This window comes from Populus trichocarpa, chromosome 6, assembly GCF_000002775.5.
Source record: "Populus trichocarpa isolate Nisqually-1 chromosome 6, P.trichocarpa_v4.1, whole genome shotgun sequence".
Taxonomy (NCBI): domain Eukaryota; kingdom Viridiplantae; phylum Streptophyta; class Magnoliopsida; order Malpighiales; family Salicaceae; genus Populus; species Populus trichocarpa.
The window spans coordinates 24554477-24576365 of NC_037290.2; the positions used below are offsets into that span (position 1 = coordinate 24554477).

Here is a 21889-nt window from a genome sequence, read left to right on the forward strand (position 1 = left end):
TTCCATCTTGTGACAGCTAATGTTTTGACCGCTGACAAGGGCTGGACTAAGTCATCGCTGCCCTAATTAGATGTCATGTAATAGTAGATTATATGTAATGGAAAGATTGTGTATATTATATCAAACATAGAGGATATGCCATTTATTTTGTTACAGGAACCTTTATATCTTCACTTTGAATTGATGCGAGTGTGTTGTCATTGATGGCATTTTATATTGCAGTTGCATGCAAAGAGCGAAGTATGACATTGGTGAAGAGGCAGTTCATCGATTTTCTTTATCAGCAGAAGATAGAGCTACCCTTGAATTGGCTGAATGGGTTGACGGTGCTGTTAGAAGAGCGTCTGAATCCAGATTGGTCAGTCCATTACCATTTGCTTTTATGTTTTAATAAATGATTACAGTATCTGTAAACATTGAATTTTTCCCATCTACCTGTTGTTTAATCTGATCATGTATTCAACCTAGCTATTTCTGTTGACAAGGAACTTTACATTCAAATTTCAGGTTATCAGAATTTTTTGTAACTTTCACACTGCAGTCGGTCTCAACTAAATTTCTGTGTCGTTTCTTTTTACCAGGTAGAAGATGCAGTGTCTCGTGCTGTGGATGGGACTTCAGCAGTGCAAGACCTAGATTTTTCTTCTTTACGATCCCAATTGGGTTCTTTGGCTGCAGTAAGCACTTCTAATTGTAAAACTTGCACTCCATGTTTCTCAATTCAAGTAAGAGGGCTATTTAAGGCAGGGATGTTATTGTGTGCTTTCAGATTCTTTTATGCATTGATGTTGCTGCAACTTCTGCGAGGTCGGCACGTATGTCTCAACAACTCCTGGATCAGGTAGTACTTACATATGTATGAACTTGAAGTTTGTAATTCCTGCTACTTTAACCCTATGTTCTGCACTTCTCTCTTTCTGGTTTTGAGCAACATTTGCAATGTCTTAGTTGTGCACCCATGGTATTGAGATCCCCCTTTCCTCTCACCACACTTGTGATTTAACTTCATTAACTTCTCAAATTTGTAGCTGGTCTGGCCTAAATAGAAATCATTATTTTTTAAATTTTCTTTGGAGCATTAGTAAGGATGAAACCAGTTGCCTATGATATCCTTGTTATACTGTGGGATAAGGGGCGCGGAACTTGAAGAAGTAAAGCAAGCCTAGAGTATCAGCCTCTTATCTAATGTTTTTTAGACCCCTTTACTTGATATGATATTCTATTAGTAAAGCGCTAGCGCCCCTATAGAGGAAGGCTCTTCTGCTAGGAGTAGAAATTTTAGGGATCTGACTGATGCTTCCTGGCCTTTTTGTGTTCTCCGGGCTGTTAGGGCTTTTAGGAGGAAAATGATGCATCTGTCGAAGCCAAGCAAGAGGCCTTGAGTTCCATCAAAGCTTTTCCATCCTTATCTTTACTGTCAACATGGTTGGTTTTGTCACAGGGCTTATATGTTCTTTTTCAAGAATATGCATTAAAAAGGTGAATCATATAATCATTTCACATACCACAATTATGGTGACTTCGCTACATAATCCTAAATAAAATTTAAAAAATTGAGTAAGATAATTTTACATGTTTTACAATACAAAAGTATAATATGTTGCTTACAAATTGGTAATTACACCCCCTTTTATGTAACCGAAACTGATATTACCACAACTTAAGTCATGGTAGCAAGCACCCATGAAAGTGTCGTTTTTGGGGATGTCCAACCACTGAAATGCATCTTATCTCTCTAATTTTGCTGCATGCATATTGTTCTCTAAAACTTTCTCTCTTTGGGCATTTTGGTCCCAGTTCATGTACCAAGAATAATGGCTTAGTTTCGCTCTTACGTTGGCCATGTTGCAGGCTCAAGTTATGTTATCTGAGATATATCCAGGAGCATCTCCAAAGATAGGCTCGACTTACTGGGATCAGATTCTTGAAGTGGGAATTATTTCTGTATCACGACGTGTTCTCAAGCGTCTACATGAATTCTTGGAACAAGTAAGTTCACTTACTAGATCAACAGTTATCACAAGCAAGATGTGTCTTGATCATACTTGATTGATTCTCATTTTTATAGCGCTTGCCCACAATAAGATCTGGAAATTAATTTATCCATTGTTTTGCTCTTTCATCTTTTCTTTTCTTTCAAAATTATTTTATCTTCTCTCTGCAAATGAACCAGATGCTAGCTAAAGCTGAAAACTTGTATGAGGACCATTATAACATGGAGCGTTTTCAGGAGGAAGTTTTTCTTCATTTTTTGTTTTAGCTTTCATGCCTTCCCTCATAAATTTTCCTTCAGTCCATTTATAAAAGATTAAAATGCTCCTGCTAAGACAGGGAAGTCTAGACGGACCACGGTCTAGTTCTTTTGTTTAGCAATTTTCAGTCATCACTGCTGATGAGAATAAAATGCTTTCTAAAGATGCCCTATTTCAATGCAAAAGAAAATGAAAGAAATGCTTTCTACGGAGCTTTTTCTCATAGAAAACCTATTCTTGACTTCTAGTATATGAAACCAACTTGTTATTTTGATACTTCTGACTGTGAGAAGGTAAAGTGTGGGAGATCTTTAAGGGACGGAAAACGGTTGAGTGAATTGTACTTTTAAAATAAAAAATTTTAAGTTCTTTGAGGGAGGGAAAATAGTGGGAAATTGTTGAACTAATTTTACCCATAAAGTTACTTTTATTGACTAGTCGCTTCACTTATTCAATGCTTGAGATGTGAAAAAGGGTCAATGCAGCTGCTTTATTATCCTCCTTCTCTTCATCAGGATCGCTTGGTATATGATATTCTGATTGAATGTTTTATTGTTGATCCCATGATTTGATTTATTGTTCTAGGGTGATGGTCCTGGCCTCCAGGCATTTCTGGCTGGGGAGATTATTATATCGTCATCAAAGGAGTTGCTCCGGCAGGGGCAAAGAGAACGTACTCTTGCTATTTTGCATCAGATGATTGAAGATGCTCACAGGGGGAAGCGACAGTTTCTGAGTGGTATCCTATTCTTTATGACATTTTGTGGGAGGAGGATTTATGCGTTTTTGCTTTTATCATACTGGGAAGATTTTCAATGTGATTCTGATAATCATTTTCACATAAAATCTTAGGTAAGCTTCATAATCTTGCAAGAGCTATTGCTGATGAAGAAACAGAGGTAAATATAGTAAAAGGTGACAACCCATATGCGGAGCGTAAACTCTTGTCTCACTTTGACAAGGAAGGGGTTCTTGGACTTGGGTTAAAAGTTGCAAAACAGACACCCAAAAGTTCTGCTGGTGGAGAAACTAGCATGCAGCCTGTTGGTTATGATATAAAAGATACAGGGAAGAGATTGTTTGGTCCTTTGAGTGCTAAGCCTACAACGTATCTTTCACAATTTATTCTCCATATTGCTGCAATTGGTGACATAGTTGATGGCACTGATACAACTCATGATTTCAACTTTTTCTCACTGGTTTATGAGTGGCCTAAAGATGTAAGCTGTTGATCATCTTCATCTGATATCATTTTATTTCTGTCAATGCATTTATTTTGATCTTTGGCTTGCATGTAGTGTTTATAAAATAAAAATTTCAGTCGAGTTTTGATTGGTTGACAGGTGGAGTAGTTTTGTGAATCTTTATGAAATATTATTAAGTTTGCAACATTCAAGTGTTTTGAACATTAGGAAGAACTCTTACAATATGTGAGGTTAGTACTATGTGGTGACTGCTTTTCAGGCCAATAGACATTCATACATCACACAAATTCTGAACCTGGTAGATTTGTTCATGAGCACCTCATGGGAACATTTACTATAAATTTTAGTGGAGACTAGAATTCACCGCGCAAATCGTTCAATTTATTCCCATCTGGCTGACCTCCATAACATATGTTCTGAGAGGTGAATGGTGTCACCTTTTTTGTTCTTTTTATGTATTCATTTGTACTGAAAAATAGTTGAGCACATAGTAAATTTGAATTCAAGGACATGCAAAGTTGTTGGTGATAAGATAACACAAGAGAAATTCTGAAATGTTTTCTGTATTTTTCACTAAGAGAGCTACAATATATATATACATCAAGAAGTAACAAAGCCCTTAATTCTGGAATCTAATCATCATAATCAGATCCTTTTAGTCCTAGGCCTAGACAATAATTGAGGTCTTTAGAGAGAATCAAGGGATATACAGCTATGACAGAAATTGAATAAGAAAAGAAGAATATACTGACAGCTACAAAAGAAAGACTGACAGCTATTAAAGAAATGCAAGAAGGAAAGGAGATATTGACATCCCCCCTCAAATTGATGTGGGTAGGTCTAACAACATCAATTTGCTGCTGAGAAACTGATGGCGTTGGCGTGTTAAGGCTTTTGTAAAGACATCAGCTATTTGAAGAGCAGTATTGAGATGAGGAAGAGTGATAACACCCCGAGTAAAGGCCTCCCTAATATAATGACAGTCCACCTCTATGTGCTTAGTGCGTTCATGGTAGACCGGATTCACAGCTATTTGAATAGCACTAGTATTATCACCATGAAGAGGAGTAGGAGCAGTTGGGGGAAACCCAAGTTCAGAAAGAAGACCACGTAACCACACAATTTCAGAACAAGCTGCAGACATGGCGCGATACTCGGCTTCTGTAGAAGATTTAGAGACACAATCCTGCTTCTTACACTTCCAAGAAATCAAGGCATCGCCAAGAAAAATGCACCACCCTGTGATAGACTTCCGAGTATCCGGGCAGCCAGCCCAATCTGCATCACTATAGGAAGTCAAGGTAAGAGGAGAATGTTTAGGAAAAAACAACCCACGAGTAGGGGACCCAATTAAGTATCGAATAAGACGACGAACTGCAGCAAGATGAAGATGGCGAGGTGCCTGCATAAATTTGCTAACGATATGGACAGCATAGGAGATATCAGGCCGTGTAATGGTGAGGTAGATAAGACTACCAACAAGTTGCCTATATAAAAAAGGATCAGGCAAAAGGTCGCCTTCATCTTTTCGGTATTTCACATTCACCTCCATTGGTGTATCAACAGCAGTAGCATCCTTTAAACCAGCTAACTCAATGAGATCCTGAATATATTGATGTTGATTTAAGAACAAACCATGAACTCTAGAGTGAACTTCCAGCCCCAAAAAATATGTGAGATGTCCAAGATCTTTCATTTGAAATGTACTATGCAACATATGTTGAAGCTTGGTGATCAACCCAATGTCATTACCAGTGAGGATAATATCATCAACATAGACTAAGAGAAATACCATACCAGTGGTGGTCTTGTAAAAGAAAAGTGATGAATCATATTGACTTTGTGTGAAGGAGAAGGTGAGGAGAGTGTTGCGAAACTTCTCAAACCAAGCTCTAGGTGCCTGTTTCAACCCATACAAAGAGCGTCTTAGTTTGCAAACTTCATCAGAAGCCGTTGTGGACATACCAGGTGGAAGTTTCATATAAATCTCTTCCTTAAGATCCCCATGCAAGAAGGCATTTGTCACATCCATCTGATATAAAGGCCAAGCTTGAGAGGCTGCAATAGCAAGAAGTGTTCTCACCGTAGTCATCTTAGCAACGGGTGCAAATGTTTCTTCATAGTCGAAGCCATATTCTTGTTTATTGCCAAGAGCAACCAATCGAGCTTTGTATCTATCCAAAGATCCATCAGACTTGAGTTTCACAGTATAAACCCACTTGCTACCAATGGGCTTGACATGTGGAGGACAAGAAATAATGTCCCAAGTATGATTGGCCTTAAGTGCATGAAGTTCAGCCTCCATTGCTTGTTTCCAGCACTCATGTTCTCTAGCCTGTTTATAACAAGTGGGAATGGAAATAGAAGACAGAGTAGTAGACATGGCCACAGGAGTTGAAAAACCATACCTTTCAGGAGGTTTGTGAGGTCTAGAGCTTTTACGAAGAGGAGGGGGATCATAGGAAATGGGCAGAACAGGATCAGATGCTGCAGGAAGATGTGAAGGAACCTCAGTGAGACCTGGAGAAGGATCAGAAGTAGGAGTGCGTCTATGATAAACATAAACAGGGTTAAACCTTTGTACTGGGGTTGGCGACTCAGGAAAACATGGTAAAACAGATAGAGAAGGAAGTACTGAAGGCTGTTGGGTGCAAAAGAAGGGCTGATTTTCAAAAAATATGACATTCCTAGAGACACGAGTTCGACGGGCATGTGGATCATAACAAAGAAATCCTTTTTGGGTGACAGCATAGCCTAAGAAAGCACACTTGACAGATTGGGCAGTAAGTTTATTTCTCTCATGTGCAGGAAGGTGAACAAAACAAACACAACCAAAAATATGAAGATTGGAATAATTTGGTGCATGTCCAAACAAACGAACGTAGGGAGAATCATTGTTCAAGTGAGGAGATGGTAATCGATTAATCAAATAAACAGCAGTACACAAAGCTTCACACCAAAAATGAGAAGGAACACATGACTCAAGGAGAAGGGTTCGAACAACGTCAAGAAGATGACGATTCTTTCTTTCAGCCACACCATTTTGTTGTGGGGTGAAAGGACAAGAACGTTGTGATATGATCCCATGACTTTGAAGAAAAAATTGAAATTCATTTGACATATATTCACCACCTGAATCAGATTGCAGAATTTTGATTTTGGCAGAAAATTGTGTCTCAACTAAGGCAAGAAGGGCTTTAAACACAGAGAAGACCTCACTTTTAGATCGAAGAAAATATACCCAAGTAAAACGAGTGAAATCATCTATAAATGTAACAAAGTATCTGTAATGTTCATGAGAAATGACAGGTGCAATACCCCATACATCAGTATGCACGATTTCAAAAGGTTTGGTGGTGCGGGTTTTATGCAATGGAAAAGGAAGTGTTTTGCTTTTACCAAGTTTGCAAGATGCACAATCAACAATATCATTATTAGAAGAAGTCGAATTTTTATTTCCTAGTAAACCAGATTTAAACAAGACTCGAAGTACATGAGAATTAGGATGTCCTAAACGTCTATGCCACACCTGATTATCACATTGAACAACATTACATGCAACATAATTTGACATAGGAGAGGGAGATAGAAGCAAGGGAAATAGGCGTCCCACTTTAGGTCCCTTCGCGATCATCTTCCCGGACACTTGATCCTGCACAAAACAACCAGATTTGGAAAAATGAACATCACAATTGTTGTCAACTAATTGGCCAACAGATATAAGATTAGTGGACAGCTTAGGAGACACAAAGACAGTATTCAGAAGGGCTGAAATATCACCAACAGCTGTGATAGACAAGGGATTACCATCGGCAGTACGAATATGAAGATTGCCTTTATATTTTTGAACATTATTTAAAGGTAAGGCAGTGTTGGTCATGTGATTGGAAGCAGCAGAATCAAAATACCAAGGCTTAGGAATAGAATTTCGGTTACCTGAAAGGCCTAAAGCAGAAAGGGCAGAAACTATCATTTGTTGGACCATTTCAGGGGTAATAGAGGACTGACCAGGACTAGGAGTATTTGAGGAACCAACCGAGACATTATAGGCAGTTTCAGATTTCTTTGGAGGCCGGATGGAGCAGTCTTTGATGATATGCCCTGTTTTCTTACAATAGTTGCAGAATTTTTTAGTACAAGTAGTGGCAATGTGCCCAAATCCTTTGCAGCTATAGCACTGGACATTTGACATATTTCTACCTCCTTTAGACCTCCCTTGAGCAGTGTATGCAACATGAATTGGAGTAGAAGTTTGAGCTTTCTGCTCCAAAACAGCCTGTGTAATGATCCGTTGTTCTTCCCTGAGACGTTCTCCTACACAAATATCCAAGAAAGGAACTGGTTGTCTATTCATCAGGTTGGACCTGATTGCTTCAAATTCCCCCCTTAACTTCATTAAAAACTGATCACGTTTGCTGGTCTCATGCACACTTTGAATAACAATAAGTCCTTCAGGAGGTACACTTGCATACACAATATCTGTGTACTCAGCCCAAAGATTTACAAAGGAAGAGTAAAACTCTTGTATTGACATACTGCCTTGACTGAGTTGACCCAACTCGAGTTCCAATTGGAATCTTCGTGCTGTATTGCTTTGGTTGTAAACTTTCTTCAGGTAATCCCACATCTCTCTAGAGGATTTGTAAGGCTTGAGATTGAGAAGCATGGAGTGTTCCATACTTCCAAGGATCCAAGACATAATCTGAGCATCCTTCACCTCCCATTTCACATATTTCTCTTTCTCCTGCTCACTGTCAGGTGCAGGAACTGTCCCAGCAATATGACCCCATAATTCCTTTCCCTTGACAAAAATCTGAAACTGGAAAGCCCAGGCAGAATAGTTCTTTCCAGTAAATCGAACAAGAAAATGTTCAGATTGTTCCAGAGACATGATTTAACTAGAAACAAGAACCAAGAGATCAAGTCCAAGAAAAACAGAATAGAAGAACCAGACAAGGAACTAGATACAAGATGAATTGATTTCAGAGTTTTGGCTCTGATACCATGATAAGATAACACAAGAGAAATTCTGAAATGTTTTCTGTATTTTTCACTAAGAGAGCTACAATATATATATACATCAAGAAGTAGCAAAGCCCTTAATTCTGGAATCTAATCATCATAATCAGATCCTTTTAGTCCTAGGCCTAGACAATAATTGAGGTCTTTAGAGAGAATCAAGGGATATACAGCTATGACAGAAATTGAATAAGAAAAGAAGAATATACTGACAGCTACAAAAGAAAAGAAGAATATACTGACAGCTACAAAAGAAAGACTGACAGCTATTAAAGAAATGCAAGAAGGAAAGGAGATATTGACAGTTGGGTACCATTGATCCATCAACAATGGTAATTGAATAAGAAGAGGTTGTTTGGAAAAAGGAAGTGGAAAAGGCCTTCTAGTGAACGCTAAGATTTGGCTGTATTAGTTGTAGGGAATCCCACTATGCAGCATTATGTGATGTAATTTTTTAAGGAATGAGCCAATATTTTAATCTGATTTACTGTTATTGAGATTTGTAAGTGAAAAGAATTTCCTTACTCTTTGATTTTTAGGTGCTGTAAGCCTACAATATCTGTTGAATGCATAGATTGGCATTGAAACCAATTGTCATTTTTCTTAAAATTCTGCTGTTGAGAGTTGATTTGAACCTGAGCATGCAATTTCAACTGCACTTATGTCATATATGCTTATGCTTAACTATTTTATTTTGCAGCTTCTAACTCGTTTAGTCTTTGACCGAGGCAGCACTGACGCAGCTGGCAAGGTTGCTGACATTATGTGTGCTGATTTTGTCCATGAAGTTATTTCAGCATGTGTACCTCCTGTTTATCCACCTCGGTCTGGTCATGCATGGGCTTGCATTCCTGTCGCTGCTACCTTCCATAAGAGTTATGCGGAGAATAAAGTGTTGTCTCCAGCCTGCAAAGAAGCTAAGCCTAATTGCTACCGTAGTTTCTCAGCAACTCCTGGAATTCCTTTGTACCCCCTCCAGTTGGATATTGTAAAACATCTCGTTAAAATATCCCCAGTGAGGGCTGTGCTAGCATGTGTTTTTGGGAGGAGTATCTTATACAGTGGCAGTGACTCTTCTATGTCTGGTTCCATGGATGATGGTTCATTGCAGGAACCTGACAATGACAGACTATTTTATGAATTTGCTCTTGATCAATCTGAGAGGTAATATCCATTGCTTGACAATTGAACTGGTATAACTCGTTTACATTATGATAATGTTACTTAAATCCCTAGTTTAATTGGTAAATGTTAACAGATTCCCCACTTTAAACCGGTGGATACAAATGCAAACGAACCTCCATCGAGTTTCAGAGTTTGCTGTAACATCTGGACGAAAAGCTGATGCTGGTGAGGTTAAAGCCGACACAAGGGTTGCTATTAAGAGATTTCGTGAGCGAGATAGTGATACCGAGTCAGAAGTTGATGACACTTTTGGTAGCAGTACTATTTCAACTACTTTGCCAGACCTTGGCAGTCAAGGTGGTTCAGCTCCTGAACCACAAGAGGATTCCTCAAAATCTGACGCATTTGAACTGGACACTACAGCTTTTCTCTCCCTGGATTGGGAAAATGAAGAACCTTATGAGAAAGCAGTGGAGAGGTATTACCTTTTAACACTTTTTTTTGTACATCCACCTCCCCTCCCCTCACTTCCCCTGTCTTATCTGTCATGCAGTTGCCTTGCCTTTTCTTTATGTGGCTGTTGCATGCGAACATTCCTGTTTGTTGCTATTGGTACTATTAAAGAATTAATAAACAAAACCGAGCAGTTTTCTTAGGGTGAGAATACAATTGGAAAGCTGTCCACACTCCATAAGCTCTCAAAAGGCTTGTTTGTAGTTTCTAAGAATTTATGTTATGGAAAACGTTTCTGGTTATGTGAGTCTAGTTTGGTAAAGAGAAAGCTATCTCCTTTCTTAGTTGTAAGTGTAATACATGCCCATTCCAATCCCATCTAATTCTCCCAACATTTTCTTCTCCATATATTTTGGAGCTTGTTTTAGGGCTGAAAACTTTACGTACTGGCAGTTGTATTTTTCTGTAGACTGAAAATTGAAGTAACAAATCAAACTTATTGCCATTTTTTTTATAAATATTCTAATTTATGTATTTATTTTGACTTATTTTACTCTTTCTCACAGATTGATTGGTGAAGGAAAATTAATGGATGCTCTTGCACTTTCGGATCGCTTTTTACGTGATGGAGCCTCGAACCAGTTACTTCAATTACTCATTGAACGCAGAGAAGAAGACCATCCATTCTCTGGACCTCAAGGTTATGGGGGGCATCGTATCTGGAGCAATAGCTGGCAGTATTGCTTGCGATTGAAGGATAAACAACTGGCAGCTAGACTTGCCCTCAAGTATGTGAACTCATAGGATCTGTTTTCACAATCAAGATAAATAATGCAAATTACCCTTTTCTCAAATCAGAAGCTCTCTTCCAGGTATATGCACAGATGGGAACTTGATGCTGCTCTAGATGTACTCACCATGTGCAGCTGCCACCTACCTGAGAGTGATCCAGTCAGGAATGAGGTACTGGTTTTTATACACAATGTCTGGTTACTGCTCTTAAATTCCAGAATTTAAATTATTGGTTCATTGATGAAGTTTGATATTTCAAGCAATATGATTTGTTTTTCGCTATCATATTTGCCCAGCAATGACATTATTCTTTGGGTCATAGGTCTTGCAAAGGAGAAAGGCTTTGCAAAGGTACAACCATATATTAACCGCAGATGATCATTATAGCAGCTGGCAAGAGGTAATAACTCTCTTCTTTTTCATTGGAATAGGGAAAGTCAATGTTTTCAAAAAAAAAAAAAAATGAAGTATTTACTAGAATTTCTTTTTTCATTTTTAAATGTTTTTCTGATTATTGTTACCTTCTATTTTGCTTTATGCTTTTACTGGAGCTGTCAGGTTGAGGAAGAGTGTAAGGAAGATCCTGAAGGCTTGGCACTCAGATTAGCTGGGAAAGGAGCTGTTTCTGCTGCCCTAGAAGTGGCTGAGAGTGCAGGACTGTCAACAGACTTGAGGAGAGAACTCAAGGGTCGGCAACTTGTGAAACTTCTTACTGCAGACCCACTCAATGGAGGGGGTCCTGCAGAAGCTTCACGCTTTCTTTCTTCACTACGTGATTCAGATGATGCTTTACCAGTTGCAATGGGCGCAATGCAGCTATTACCCAATCTGCGTTCAAAGCAACTTCTTGTAATTAATTGTTTCTGAAAATATGTTTTAAGTGATCATATCTCTTTAGAACTTGAGTTTTTTCTTTCCTTTTGTTTGTTCTTGAAGGTACACTTTTTCCTTAAACGAAGAGATGGGAATCTGTCAGATGTCGAGGTTGCCCGGCTTAACTCATGGGCTTTGGGCCTTCGTGTTCTTGCTGCCTTGCCATTGCCATGGCAGCAAAGGTGTTCTTCCCTGCATGAGCACCCGCATTTGATATTGGAGGTTCTTCTGATGAGGAAACAGCTGCAGTCTGCTTCTCTGGTATTATAAAATGACTGATATTACTCAAATGTCTTCATTTTTGCTTATTACTTTTTGGATTTTGGAGTTGCTAATGTATCACAAATACCACTTTCATGATTATATGTCACTGCATAAAAATCCTGATGCTTTTATTTCCTTGGATGCAATTATATCCAAGATCATGCCTCGTTTTTCCTGTAAAAGTTTTTTCGCACTTCCCTTATTGCTATCCTGATTGAGATTTTGGAAAATATTTGTGAGCAGATCCTTAAAGAATTTCCTTCTCTGAGAGACAACATTGTAGTTGTTTCATATGCTGCTAAAGCAATTGCTGTTATTATTAACTCTCCCGCCAGAGAACCACGGATCTCTGTTTCTGGAACAAGACCAAAACCTAAAACGAGAGCAGGTGTGCCTACAAGGTCATCTTTTACTAGCAGTTTAAATAACTTGCAAAAAGAGGCTCGCAGAGCCTTTTCTTGGGCCCCACGAAATAATGGAGATAAGAATGCTACAAAAGATTCTTATCGCAAAAGAAAGAGTTCTGGTTTGCCACCAACTGAAAGAGTGGCATGGGAGGCAATGACTGGAATTCAAGAGGATCATGCATCATCATATTCTGCAGATGGGCAGGAACGGCTCCCACCAGTTTCAATTGCTGAGGAATGGATGCTTACTGGTGATGTTATTAAGGATGAAGCTGTTCGCACATCACACCGATATGAAAGTGCCCCTGACATTATACTTTTTAAGGTATGCCTGTGATAGTTTGGTTATTGAAATTCTATTATCTATATCATAATTTATTAATAAGTGAATCTATGCTTTGACTTTGTGTTCATGCCTGATATTTATGAGATTTACTACCAATTTCAAAGCGCAGCACTGTAAAAAATTGAGTCTTCTTGTACTTTGAACTTATGCAGATTGCTGTCACACAGGTGATTTTTAGTATATTTCCTGTTCCTGTGATGTGAAAAATTAATGATCAATTGCTTTGCTTGAATCAAAGAATTTCAGCTTTTACAAAGCACATTTCTTATTCATGCAATGATCCTGAATTTTAGAAGATGACGGCTTTTCCTGCTTTGTCTGATTTTATTGTTGACTATGCTCTTGATCTGCTGAAGATTTTTGTCTTCTGTTTCTAGGCGCTGCTATCATTGTGTTCTGATGAATTGATGGCCGCCAAAAGTGCTCTGGATTTATGTATGAATCAGATGAAGAATGTTTTGAGTGCAAGACAGTTATCGGAGAATGCATCGACAGAAACAATTGGTAGAGCATATCATGCGACAGAGACATTTGTTCAGGTATTGGTGTTTGCCTAGCCCAGTTTGTACAGAATGGGAACAACTGTCCTCCATTAAGATGGTAAAAAATGCCACATCGACTAGGGCAACATGTGGTTATGCATTGCTACCCGAGATATTACCTCAGTTCAGTTGCCACCAGCTGCAATATAGTCTGTGAAGTGGATAGTGACATTGATTCTCATGTTGCACTTGCAGGGGCTACTTTATACTAAATCCTTGCTGAGGAAGCTTGTTGGGGGGAGTGACTTGTCAAGTAATTCTGAAAGAAGTAGGGATGCTGATGATGCCTCTTCAGATGCTGGTAACTCTAGTGTAGGCAGTCAGTCCACAGATGAACCATCTGAAATCTTGTCACAGGCAGACATTTGGCTAGGACGTGCTGAGTTGCTCCAAAGCCTTCTGGGATCAGGAATTGCTGCTTCTCTTGAGGATATTGCTGATAAAGAGTCATCTGCTCGTCTCCGTGACAGGTTGATTGTTGATGAACAGTACAGCATGGCTGTATATACTTGCCGGAAGTGTAAGGTAAATGTCATATCTTGAGATTCTAAATATATGCTACCACTCTATGTTGCTCATGTTGAGCTCCTAAATTTTTGGGGCTTCTGTCAGATTGATGTTTTCCCTGTGTGGAATGCTTGGGGACATGCTTTGATTCGGATGGAACACTATGCGCAAGCTCGAGTGAAATTCAAGTAAGTTATCTCTGCTGCAATTTTTTGTCCATAAGTATGATCTTGCTCTCTATCGTCCATGGTGACCATGACCTCACTCTTTATTCTTCCTTTGATGGTTTCAGGCAAGCTCTTCAATTGCACAAGGGTGACCCTACTGCCATCATTCAAGAAATTATCAATACAATTGAAGGAGGTCCACCAGTGGATGTGTCAGCTGTTCGTTCTATGTAAGATGGCATGCAAGTTTCTTATATATGCTTCTAATGATTATGAATACGAGTATCTTTGTGCATAAAATTCTTTGTAGGGTTTCTAATGATTAGAAGTTGAGCCAACGTTGTATAAAGACTTGGGCCTGGAGCAGTTTCTGTTTTCACAATAATGTCTTTCCATTTGGAGAGATAGTGTGGTGTTTCTTGCTGTGATGTGTTGGCTAGGAAGTTTTTTAGTATCTTATTGTTAAATGTTGCAACTCTAGTGTAACTGGTGTGGTTTTATTTTAGAGGAACTAATACTGTCTTTTTGGCATGCATAATTTGAGAAGGATTTTTTTTTCATATGTAGAAAATGTAGTAAAAGAATAAGAAGGATATACTTTCCAAATGATTCCCTCGTAAAATCGTTCTAATAGGACTGATACTGCAGGTATGAACATTTGGCCAGAAGTGCACCAACCATCTTGGATGATTCTCTTTCGGCTGATTCATATCTCAATGTTCTGAACATGCCATCTACATTTCCACGTTCAGAGAGATCTAGGCGTTATCAAGAATCTGCAAATAATAACTCAGCTTACAGCTCTGAGTTTGAAGATGGACCTCGCAGCAATTTGGACAGTGTTCGTTATGTTGAGTGCGTTAATTATTTACAAGAAGTAAGTTGAACTGCCTTTCCAACTTAAGCATATCCTTTAGTTTTTTATGGACATTCTTTTGACTCTGTCAGGTTGTGGTGAATATATTATTATTTTTCAAACACTCATATGTGGGCACAACCAAATGATTAACTAGGGCGGCATGTATACACCTCCTCTTTCCTTCCTCAAAAGATACTGCAAGATTTTGTAATGTTATGTATATTGTGTGGAGTATATTTTAAAATCATAACAATGGCCCCTCCAAATATGAAATAAACTAAAATCTCAAGGAAATTTAATCTTGCTTCTGAAATAAAACTTGACTTTCCTTATTGGTTACAGAATAATTACTTTAATTAAGTAATTTTAAAATTTATTTGAGAAAAAGCACTTACATTTTACATGCATGCATTAAAGAAGACTAGAATTATCTGTAAATAATAATGTCTTGCTAAGAATATTACTTTTTAACTAGTTAGTTTAATAGCAATCAATAAAGTTCTCACATGACAACTTTTTCTTTAACATTGTTCTCAAAAAATTGATAATTGGATATGCTTGCGAACTAAGAAATTAAATAATTCATGTTTTTTAGCATAGTAATTTAATTTCTGTTTTTTCTATCTTTGAATTATTTTTTCACCTTACTTCTGCTGAGTAATTAGGAGACTAATCTCATCCCATTCAACAGATATAAATATAAAGCAATTGGCTTTATGTAAGATAGTGAATATAAAGGCACAAATTATTCATGATTACGGACAAGTCAACAATTTGTTTATTAAGAAAATAATATGCATTACTTAGTGTCTACCACTTTATTCCAAATAAGCTTATGGAATTTATTTCTCTAGTCATTTTTTCATCTAATAAATAAAAGCAAAATCAGCATAGCTTTGCCATGGTACACAGGATGCAAGTGGTGTAGTGTAGTAGCACAAATTTCCATACACCAAACCTCTTAGGAAAAAAATGAAAGATCCTTCATGAGCAGATTTTGTTGTATGGTTGTGTTATATTTTGTTGCCTAGTGTCTTGAATCCTATGTGCACATTGTAAACTGTTGATTAGTTTGCGTGCTGCATGGTTGCACCTCTAGTGCTCCTTGGTCATGTGATAACACAATTATTTCTATTATCTCTTCTTGGTGGTCAGGTCTGTTATACTTATTTTCCTTCTCTCTTTGGACTCTGCAGTATGCTCGTCAGCATTTGCTTGGATTTATGTTCAGACATGGCCACTACACTGATGCCTGCATGTTGTTCTTTCCACAAAATGCTGTTCCACCACCTCCTCAACCTTCAGCCATGGGAGTAGCAACTTCATCTTCATCGCCACAAAGATTAGACCCTTTAGCAACTGATTATGGGAATATTGATGATTTGTGTGACTTGTGTATTGGTTATAGTGCCATGAATGTTCTTGAAGAAGTGATATCGACAAGAATAGCATCTGCAAAACAACAGGATGTAAACCAGCATACTGCTGCAGTCCTTGCACGTATTTGCACCTATTGTGAAACTCATAGGCATTTCAATTATCTCTACCAGTTTCAGGTAAATGGAACTCCCTTTTCCCTGTTCACTTCTTTTTTCTTTCTTCTTTTAAGATAAAAGGAGCTTCTTGGGCATCAGATTATATCTGGAAGGGATGATCTTTTACCACAGTTACCTTTCCAGTGTATGAAATATGTTCTATTCTTTCCACTCAACACTTCTGAGTAACTATCTGGTTGGGTGGATGCGAATCTTTGTTTTCAACCTGATTCTACATTTCAATGTATTCTTTTCATGCTGTCAGTTTTTTTTCTCTCATTATTGTTGACACAAAAATATTTGCTCACTATGATAAAATGAGTTGACCTAAACCAGGCATAAAGTACTTTCAGAAAGTGATATGTAGCATCTGAAAACAGAACACATGAAAAAAAAGTGGTGGGACAGATGGGGAGACAAAAGTATGCATTGCTCCTTTCAAGGGTAGAAACCCTCTCTTTGCTATATTGTTCACTTTGCATTAGCGGATGGTGAACATGGGAGAAATTCAAGCCAACACTATGTCATAGCTTTGGGCTATTCCAAGGTTTTGGGGAATTATGATTGACTTTGTAATTTTGATTCAATCACCTTCAGTAGGATTGTATTTGTGTCATTATGAATTTATAAGAGAGAAAAAAAACTTTAAAGCAGGGCTCATCTGTGGTTCACTTAAATTCACTCATTGGTTCAGGTAATCAAGAAAGATCATGTTGCTGCTGGACTATGTTGTATTCAGTTATTTATGAATTCCTTTTCACAAGAGGAAGCTGTTAAACACTTGGAGAATGCCAAGGTAACTACTTGATTTTTCTCTCGTCACAGCCCCTTTGTTACATTGCTGAGTAGAAACTGGCTTGTGTTTGTGCAAGAAAAATTCCATAGACTGATAGATCTACAGAGGCAATATCTAATGGTAACTATCAAGGAAAGTGACATTAGTAGAGGTCATTTCCAATTTGAGGAAGTAAACTTTCCAATATATGTATTTGTGTGCTCAAAAGCATATTAATGAAAAGAACTCGTCTAAAGGAACTTAACAGCAAACATTTCTTGACTGCTGTTATGAGAGATGAAACTCATGAATTTTTTTTTCTCTCTCTCATAAGTGCATCATTTACAGTATTTTGCTCTAAATATGTTATGAAATATATTTAACAACTGGTATGCTTCTAGACATCTCTGTCATGATTCAAAAGAGTTCATTTAGACCAGATCACCAAAATTACACGATGGCTATGTTTCTTGGAGCAATCCTTGAAATTAAAGACAATTCTGAATGATCACATAACAGAAATTGTACATGCATATGAATTTATCAAGTATAGATGAGTAATTGTGCATAATAATTTAGCAAGTATAGATGAGTAATTCAAAAGAAATTAATAAATACGTTGTAATGATTATGATCTTTATGATCCTAAGCACTTGAATTATAATGTGAAAGGTAGTTATTGCCGAACTTGAAATCAGTGAAGGTAACGTATTTGAATCAGTTGCAACATATGCGGTGAATAGGAACATTCGGAATAAATGGGTCAATTAACTGACAATTATGGCAGTCTTCAACCATCTTTGGTTGTCTAACTAAAAGTCTTGGTTTTAAGCTCATGCTCAATCACAGCCAGCATGTGCTGCTTCTTATGAGAACCATGGCAATGCAGTGATCATAGGAAAATTATATTCTTACTAAATGTTCTCTTAGCACCATTTTCAAGTTGTTAGTACCCTTGTCTATATTGATCCTGTTTTTATCAATTTTTCTTCTTGGTATAGATGCATTTTGATGAAGGATTATCAGCTCGATACAAAGGTGGAGACTCTACAAAACTTGTCACAAAGGGTGTTCGAGGAAAAAGTGCCTCTGAGAAGCTCACAGAAGAAGGACTTGTTAAGTTTTCTGCTAGGGTTTCAATCCAGGTAATTAGGTCCTACTACACAGAAAAGATGTCTCCTGGATTTTGAAGGTTAATACTTGGTGGTTATTTTCACATGTGAGGCTCTTTCAATTATGATTTCAGACATGGTATACTCCAGACACATCCTTTTTTTTTTTTTTTCGTTTCTAGATTATAGTTTTAGTTCTGTGTCGCTAAAGTAGTAATTAAGTGTATTGTGGATTATGTTTGCACGTTTATGTTACCATTGGAATTGTGAAGATTTCATCCCATCCCATGTGCTAAAACCACCATTTAACTTAAGCTTCCAACTAATAAGAACTCAAGCATTTCATTAGAGGCCATTAAGGGAACATTTTTGGTTGTTTGTAGCATTTAGCTTTGTTTGCACTTGAGTCTTTCAGTGGTTTTTCTTCTAGATTTTACTATTTATGAACTGTCAAAGTACAGATCTGTGGTACTAAAGTACCAGTCAAAAACAAAGACAGTAAGTTTGCGAACATGTTGGATACATGCAATTTTTTGATGCATCAATGTGTAAGCTGTCTCTATAACAAGAAAAGAACAATAAGGTATTTCATGACAAACAGACAAAATCATTAGTACCTTAAATAATCATGTTTTCTTCGTGGTTTCAAACAATTAGAGTGTGTTTGAGAATGTGATAGAAGTTGTTTTTTAAAGTGCTTTTCCCTTGGAAATGCATCAAAATAATTTTTTTTTCATTTTGTTTTTATTTTTGACACCAGTACATCAAAACGATCCAAAAACACCGAAAAAAATTAATTTGAAGCTAAAAAAAATCAAAAAAATTGAAAATCATGGTCCAGCTGCACAAACAAACACTGCCTTGGCATACTTAATATGGGCAAAGATCAGAATTATGTTAAAGTTGCCTGTATTTTTTATTTTGTTTGACTCTGTCAGTGGATTTCATTTGTAGGTGGAAGTTGTGAAATCCTCTAATGATTCAGATGGACCTCAGTGGAAACATTCTCTATTTGGAAACCCAAATGATCCAGAAACCTTTAGGTCAGTATTAATAGCACCTCTTATATGTAAAATCAACTATCAAAAAATAAGTAAAACTATCTTGCTTAACAGATTGCTTGCTAAAGATCATGTAGCATGTAAAAAAACTTTATTCAGCGAAGTGCTGTCTATTTTATAAGCTATGGTTCTTCAGTTTTTATTAATTACACGTAGTTTCTTTCCCATTTGATAGTTAGTAAAGACTCATTAAGAGCTCAAATGGGTTTAGCACTAATGCTTGGAAGGATGTATGTTATGTTTCTGTAACTAGAAGAGAAAATAAAAGTAAGAACTGATATCCATCCAAAAAATAATAAAAGAAATAGCTAGAGAAAATATGGATAAGATGTCTTTGTGGGACACAATTGGGATATTGGCAGATTGTTCTGGTGGGAAAAAATGTGAATCGTAAGTTTGGGAAGCTGGGAATTCTTTTCCATTCTTATCCTATAACTCATTAGGTTGGAATTGGATCTAAAAAATCCTAAGAATGTCGTATCTTATATCCAGATGATGGGATGGCATTAAATACCTGATTTATTCTTTTAATATTTAATGTTTTCTGTTGTTGGTTGGACCAATATAATTTAATGATGAGAGAGATTTGTCTGACAATGGTCATCGATCCACAGGAGAAGGTGTGAGATTGCAGAAACACTCGTTGAAAAGAACTTCGATTTGGCTTTCCAAATAATCTATGAATTTAATCTTCCAGGTATCCATTAAATTGTTGCTTATCTTCATCAAAAAATTTGTCACAATTTAGTATAGCTTCAGTGTGTCTCTCCTTGGTATAGCTTTAGAGTTGGCTGCACTAGTTTTATGGTTCTTTAAGTCTTCTCATCTTGCAGCTGTTGATATATATGCTGGTGTTGCTGCATCACTTGCTGAGAGAAAAAGAGGCAGCCAGTTGACCGAATTTTTTAGAAATATTAAAGGGACTATTGATGATGATGATTGGGATCAGGTAATGATATCACATTTATGACAATTGGGAATGGTGAAAGCATCCTTTAATATCCTTTGAAGAGTATGTTTTGGTTAGTTAGAGTTGAAATGGGAAAGTGATAAATATTATCTTCAATAGATTGAATTGAATGGATTGGAGCAGGAGTGTCACCCTGAATTTTAGAGTTGCATCATGTGAATTCCATTCAAGTGGCTACATATTTGTTTGCAACATATTTTTGTGATGCCATGCTACTATCACTTAGATTGATATAATAAATTTACAAGAGTTTCTTGAGTATGATCAAGTAATAAATGGCAATGATAAAGCCATATTATCTGCTATTCTTCCTTTTTCCTCTCTCAATGGTATTCTACAGAGGAATTGGAAAATTGTCACATTCTGGGGACTACTTTTGGTGAACCCATTGTTTTTATCTACTCACATGTTAATATCAAGAAACATCATTATGATGATCATCCTTCCTTCGATAATAAAGGATAGAGAACAAAATGATGTGTTCATGCTGGATGTTTTGATTGAAAATAAAACAAGATACAGATGTCTAATTAAGACGTCAAGAAAATATGAACAAAGCTGGTAACTTATCATATACTCCTGCTTTTTTCTTAGTATCAAATACATTATCCTAATTCCCCCCCTAATTATTGATTCTTGAATTACTTATTTTTATTTATTCCTCACCTTCCTTTCTTCACAAGTTTTCTAAGTCCATAATATCCGTGCTTCTATTTACAGTAAGCATATGTTCTTATGATCACATTTAAATATAGGTCTTGGGAGCTGCAATAAACATATATGCTAATAAACATAAAGAACGTCCTGACCGTCTCATCGGCATGTTAACCAGCAGTCACAGGTAATTTTATATATATAATTTTACACACTTTTATTAATTTTAGTTCATTTTGGAGAAACATCATAAGGAAGATTTATCAGAAAACAAGTGTGATTAAGCAATGCCTTCTTCAAGAAGGATCACAGAGGTTGATTTAGATGTTTTTGTAACTTCATATATTCTGGCCATTAAGTTTGTGGTGAGCTCTGGACTTGATTGTAACAGATGTAATTGGCAGCCTGAAACATGTACTTGGAAACAGCCTGTATATCTTGATATATTACTTCTGTTCGCTGTTTACTAATTAGTTTAAAATTATTATGTGATTTAAATAAAGGCTCTGTATATTTTTTGTCTGTGCAGGAAGGTGCTGGCTTGTGTTGTCTGTGGTCGTCTAAAGAGTGCATTTCAAATTGCGTCACGAAGTGGAAGTGTGGCTGATGTTCAATATGTTGCTCATCAGGTTATTCTTTCTATCAACGTAGATTTCACCAAGGGAATTTGTGTCATCATAACTTCAGATGCATTGAATTGACTCATGGTTTAAATACAGATTTATATTTAAAGGAAAATAGGATTGCATATGCACATGACTTTCTGTACTGTGTAGTCAGTTAATTATGATGCCATGTATGCTCTTGCTGGTTTTTTGGTTTTGTTCTCAGATGAAAGTAGTTGTCTTTTAAGAATTGCTGCAAAATTGTGCTTGAGAGAGGCTCTATCATTGGGCTTCCTGACCCAAGGTCCAAACTACCTGTGCCTAACATATTTTCCCTTAGACCTAATTGGCTTGAAAACTCAGTTC

General features: G+C 37.1%; 1 protein-coding gene across 2 annotated transcripts in view; it reads left to right on the plus strand.

Moving 5' to 3' along the window:
- The window catches only part of LOC7495730 (uncharacterized), a 95310-nt gene that overhangs the window by 72287 nt on the left and 1134 nt on the right, over positions 1–21889 (plus strand). For both annotated transcript variants that reach the window (XM_052453669.1, XM_024604250.2), the window contains 27 exons: positions 223–358; positions 582–677; positions 770–841; positions 1852–1989; positions 2838–2991; positions 3105–3472; positions 9177–9640; positions 9735–10079; positions 10621–10842; positions 10927–11017; positions 11169–11246; positions 11405–11695; positions 11783–11980; positions 12227–12715; positions 13114–13275; positions 13474–13803; positions 13891–13973; positions 14078–14182; positions 14601–14829; positions 16008–16367; positions 17041–17142; positions 18123–18266; positions 19188–19276; positions 19909–19991; positions 20128–20243; positions 21020–21105; positions 21448–21547. In XM_052453669.1, the coding sequence (XP_052309629.1) occupies positions 223–358; positions 582–677; positions 770–841; positions 1852–1989; positions 2838–2991; positions 3105–3472; positions 9177–9640; positions 9735–10079; positions 10621–10842; positions 10927–11017; positions 11169–11246; positions 11405–11695; positions 11783–11980; positions 12227–12715; positions 13114–13275; positions 13474–13803; positions 13891–13973; positions 14078–14182; positions 14601–14829; positions 16008–16367; positions 17041–17142; positions 18123–18266; positions 19188–19276; positions 19909–19991; positions 20128–20243; positions 21020–21105; positions 21448–21547 (5131 nt within the window). The remainder of the gene's footprint in view (positions 1–222; positions 359–581; positions 678–769; positions 842–1851; positions 1990–2837; positions 2992–3104; positions 3473–9176; positions 9641–9734; positions 10080–10620; positions 10843–10926; positions 11018–11168; positions 11247–11404; positions 11696–11782; positions 11981–12226; positions 12716–13113; positions 13276–13473; positions 13804–13890; positions 13974–14077; positions 14183–14600; positions 14830–16007; positions 16368–17040; positions 17143–18122; positions 18267–19187; positions 19277–19908; positions 19992–20127; positions 20244–21019; positions 21106–21447; positions 21548–21889) is intronic.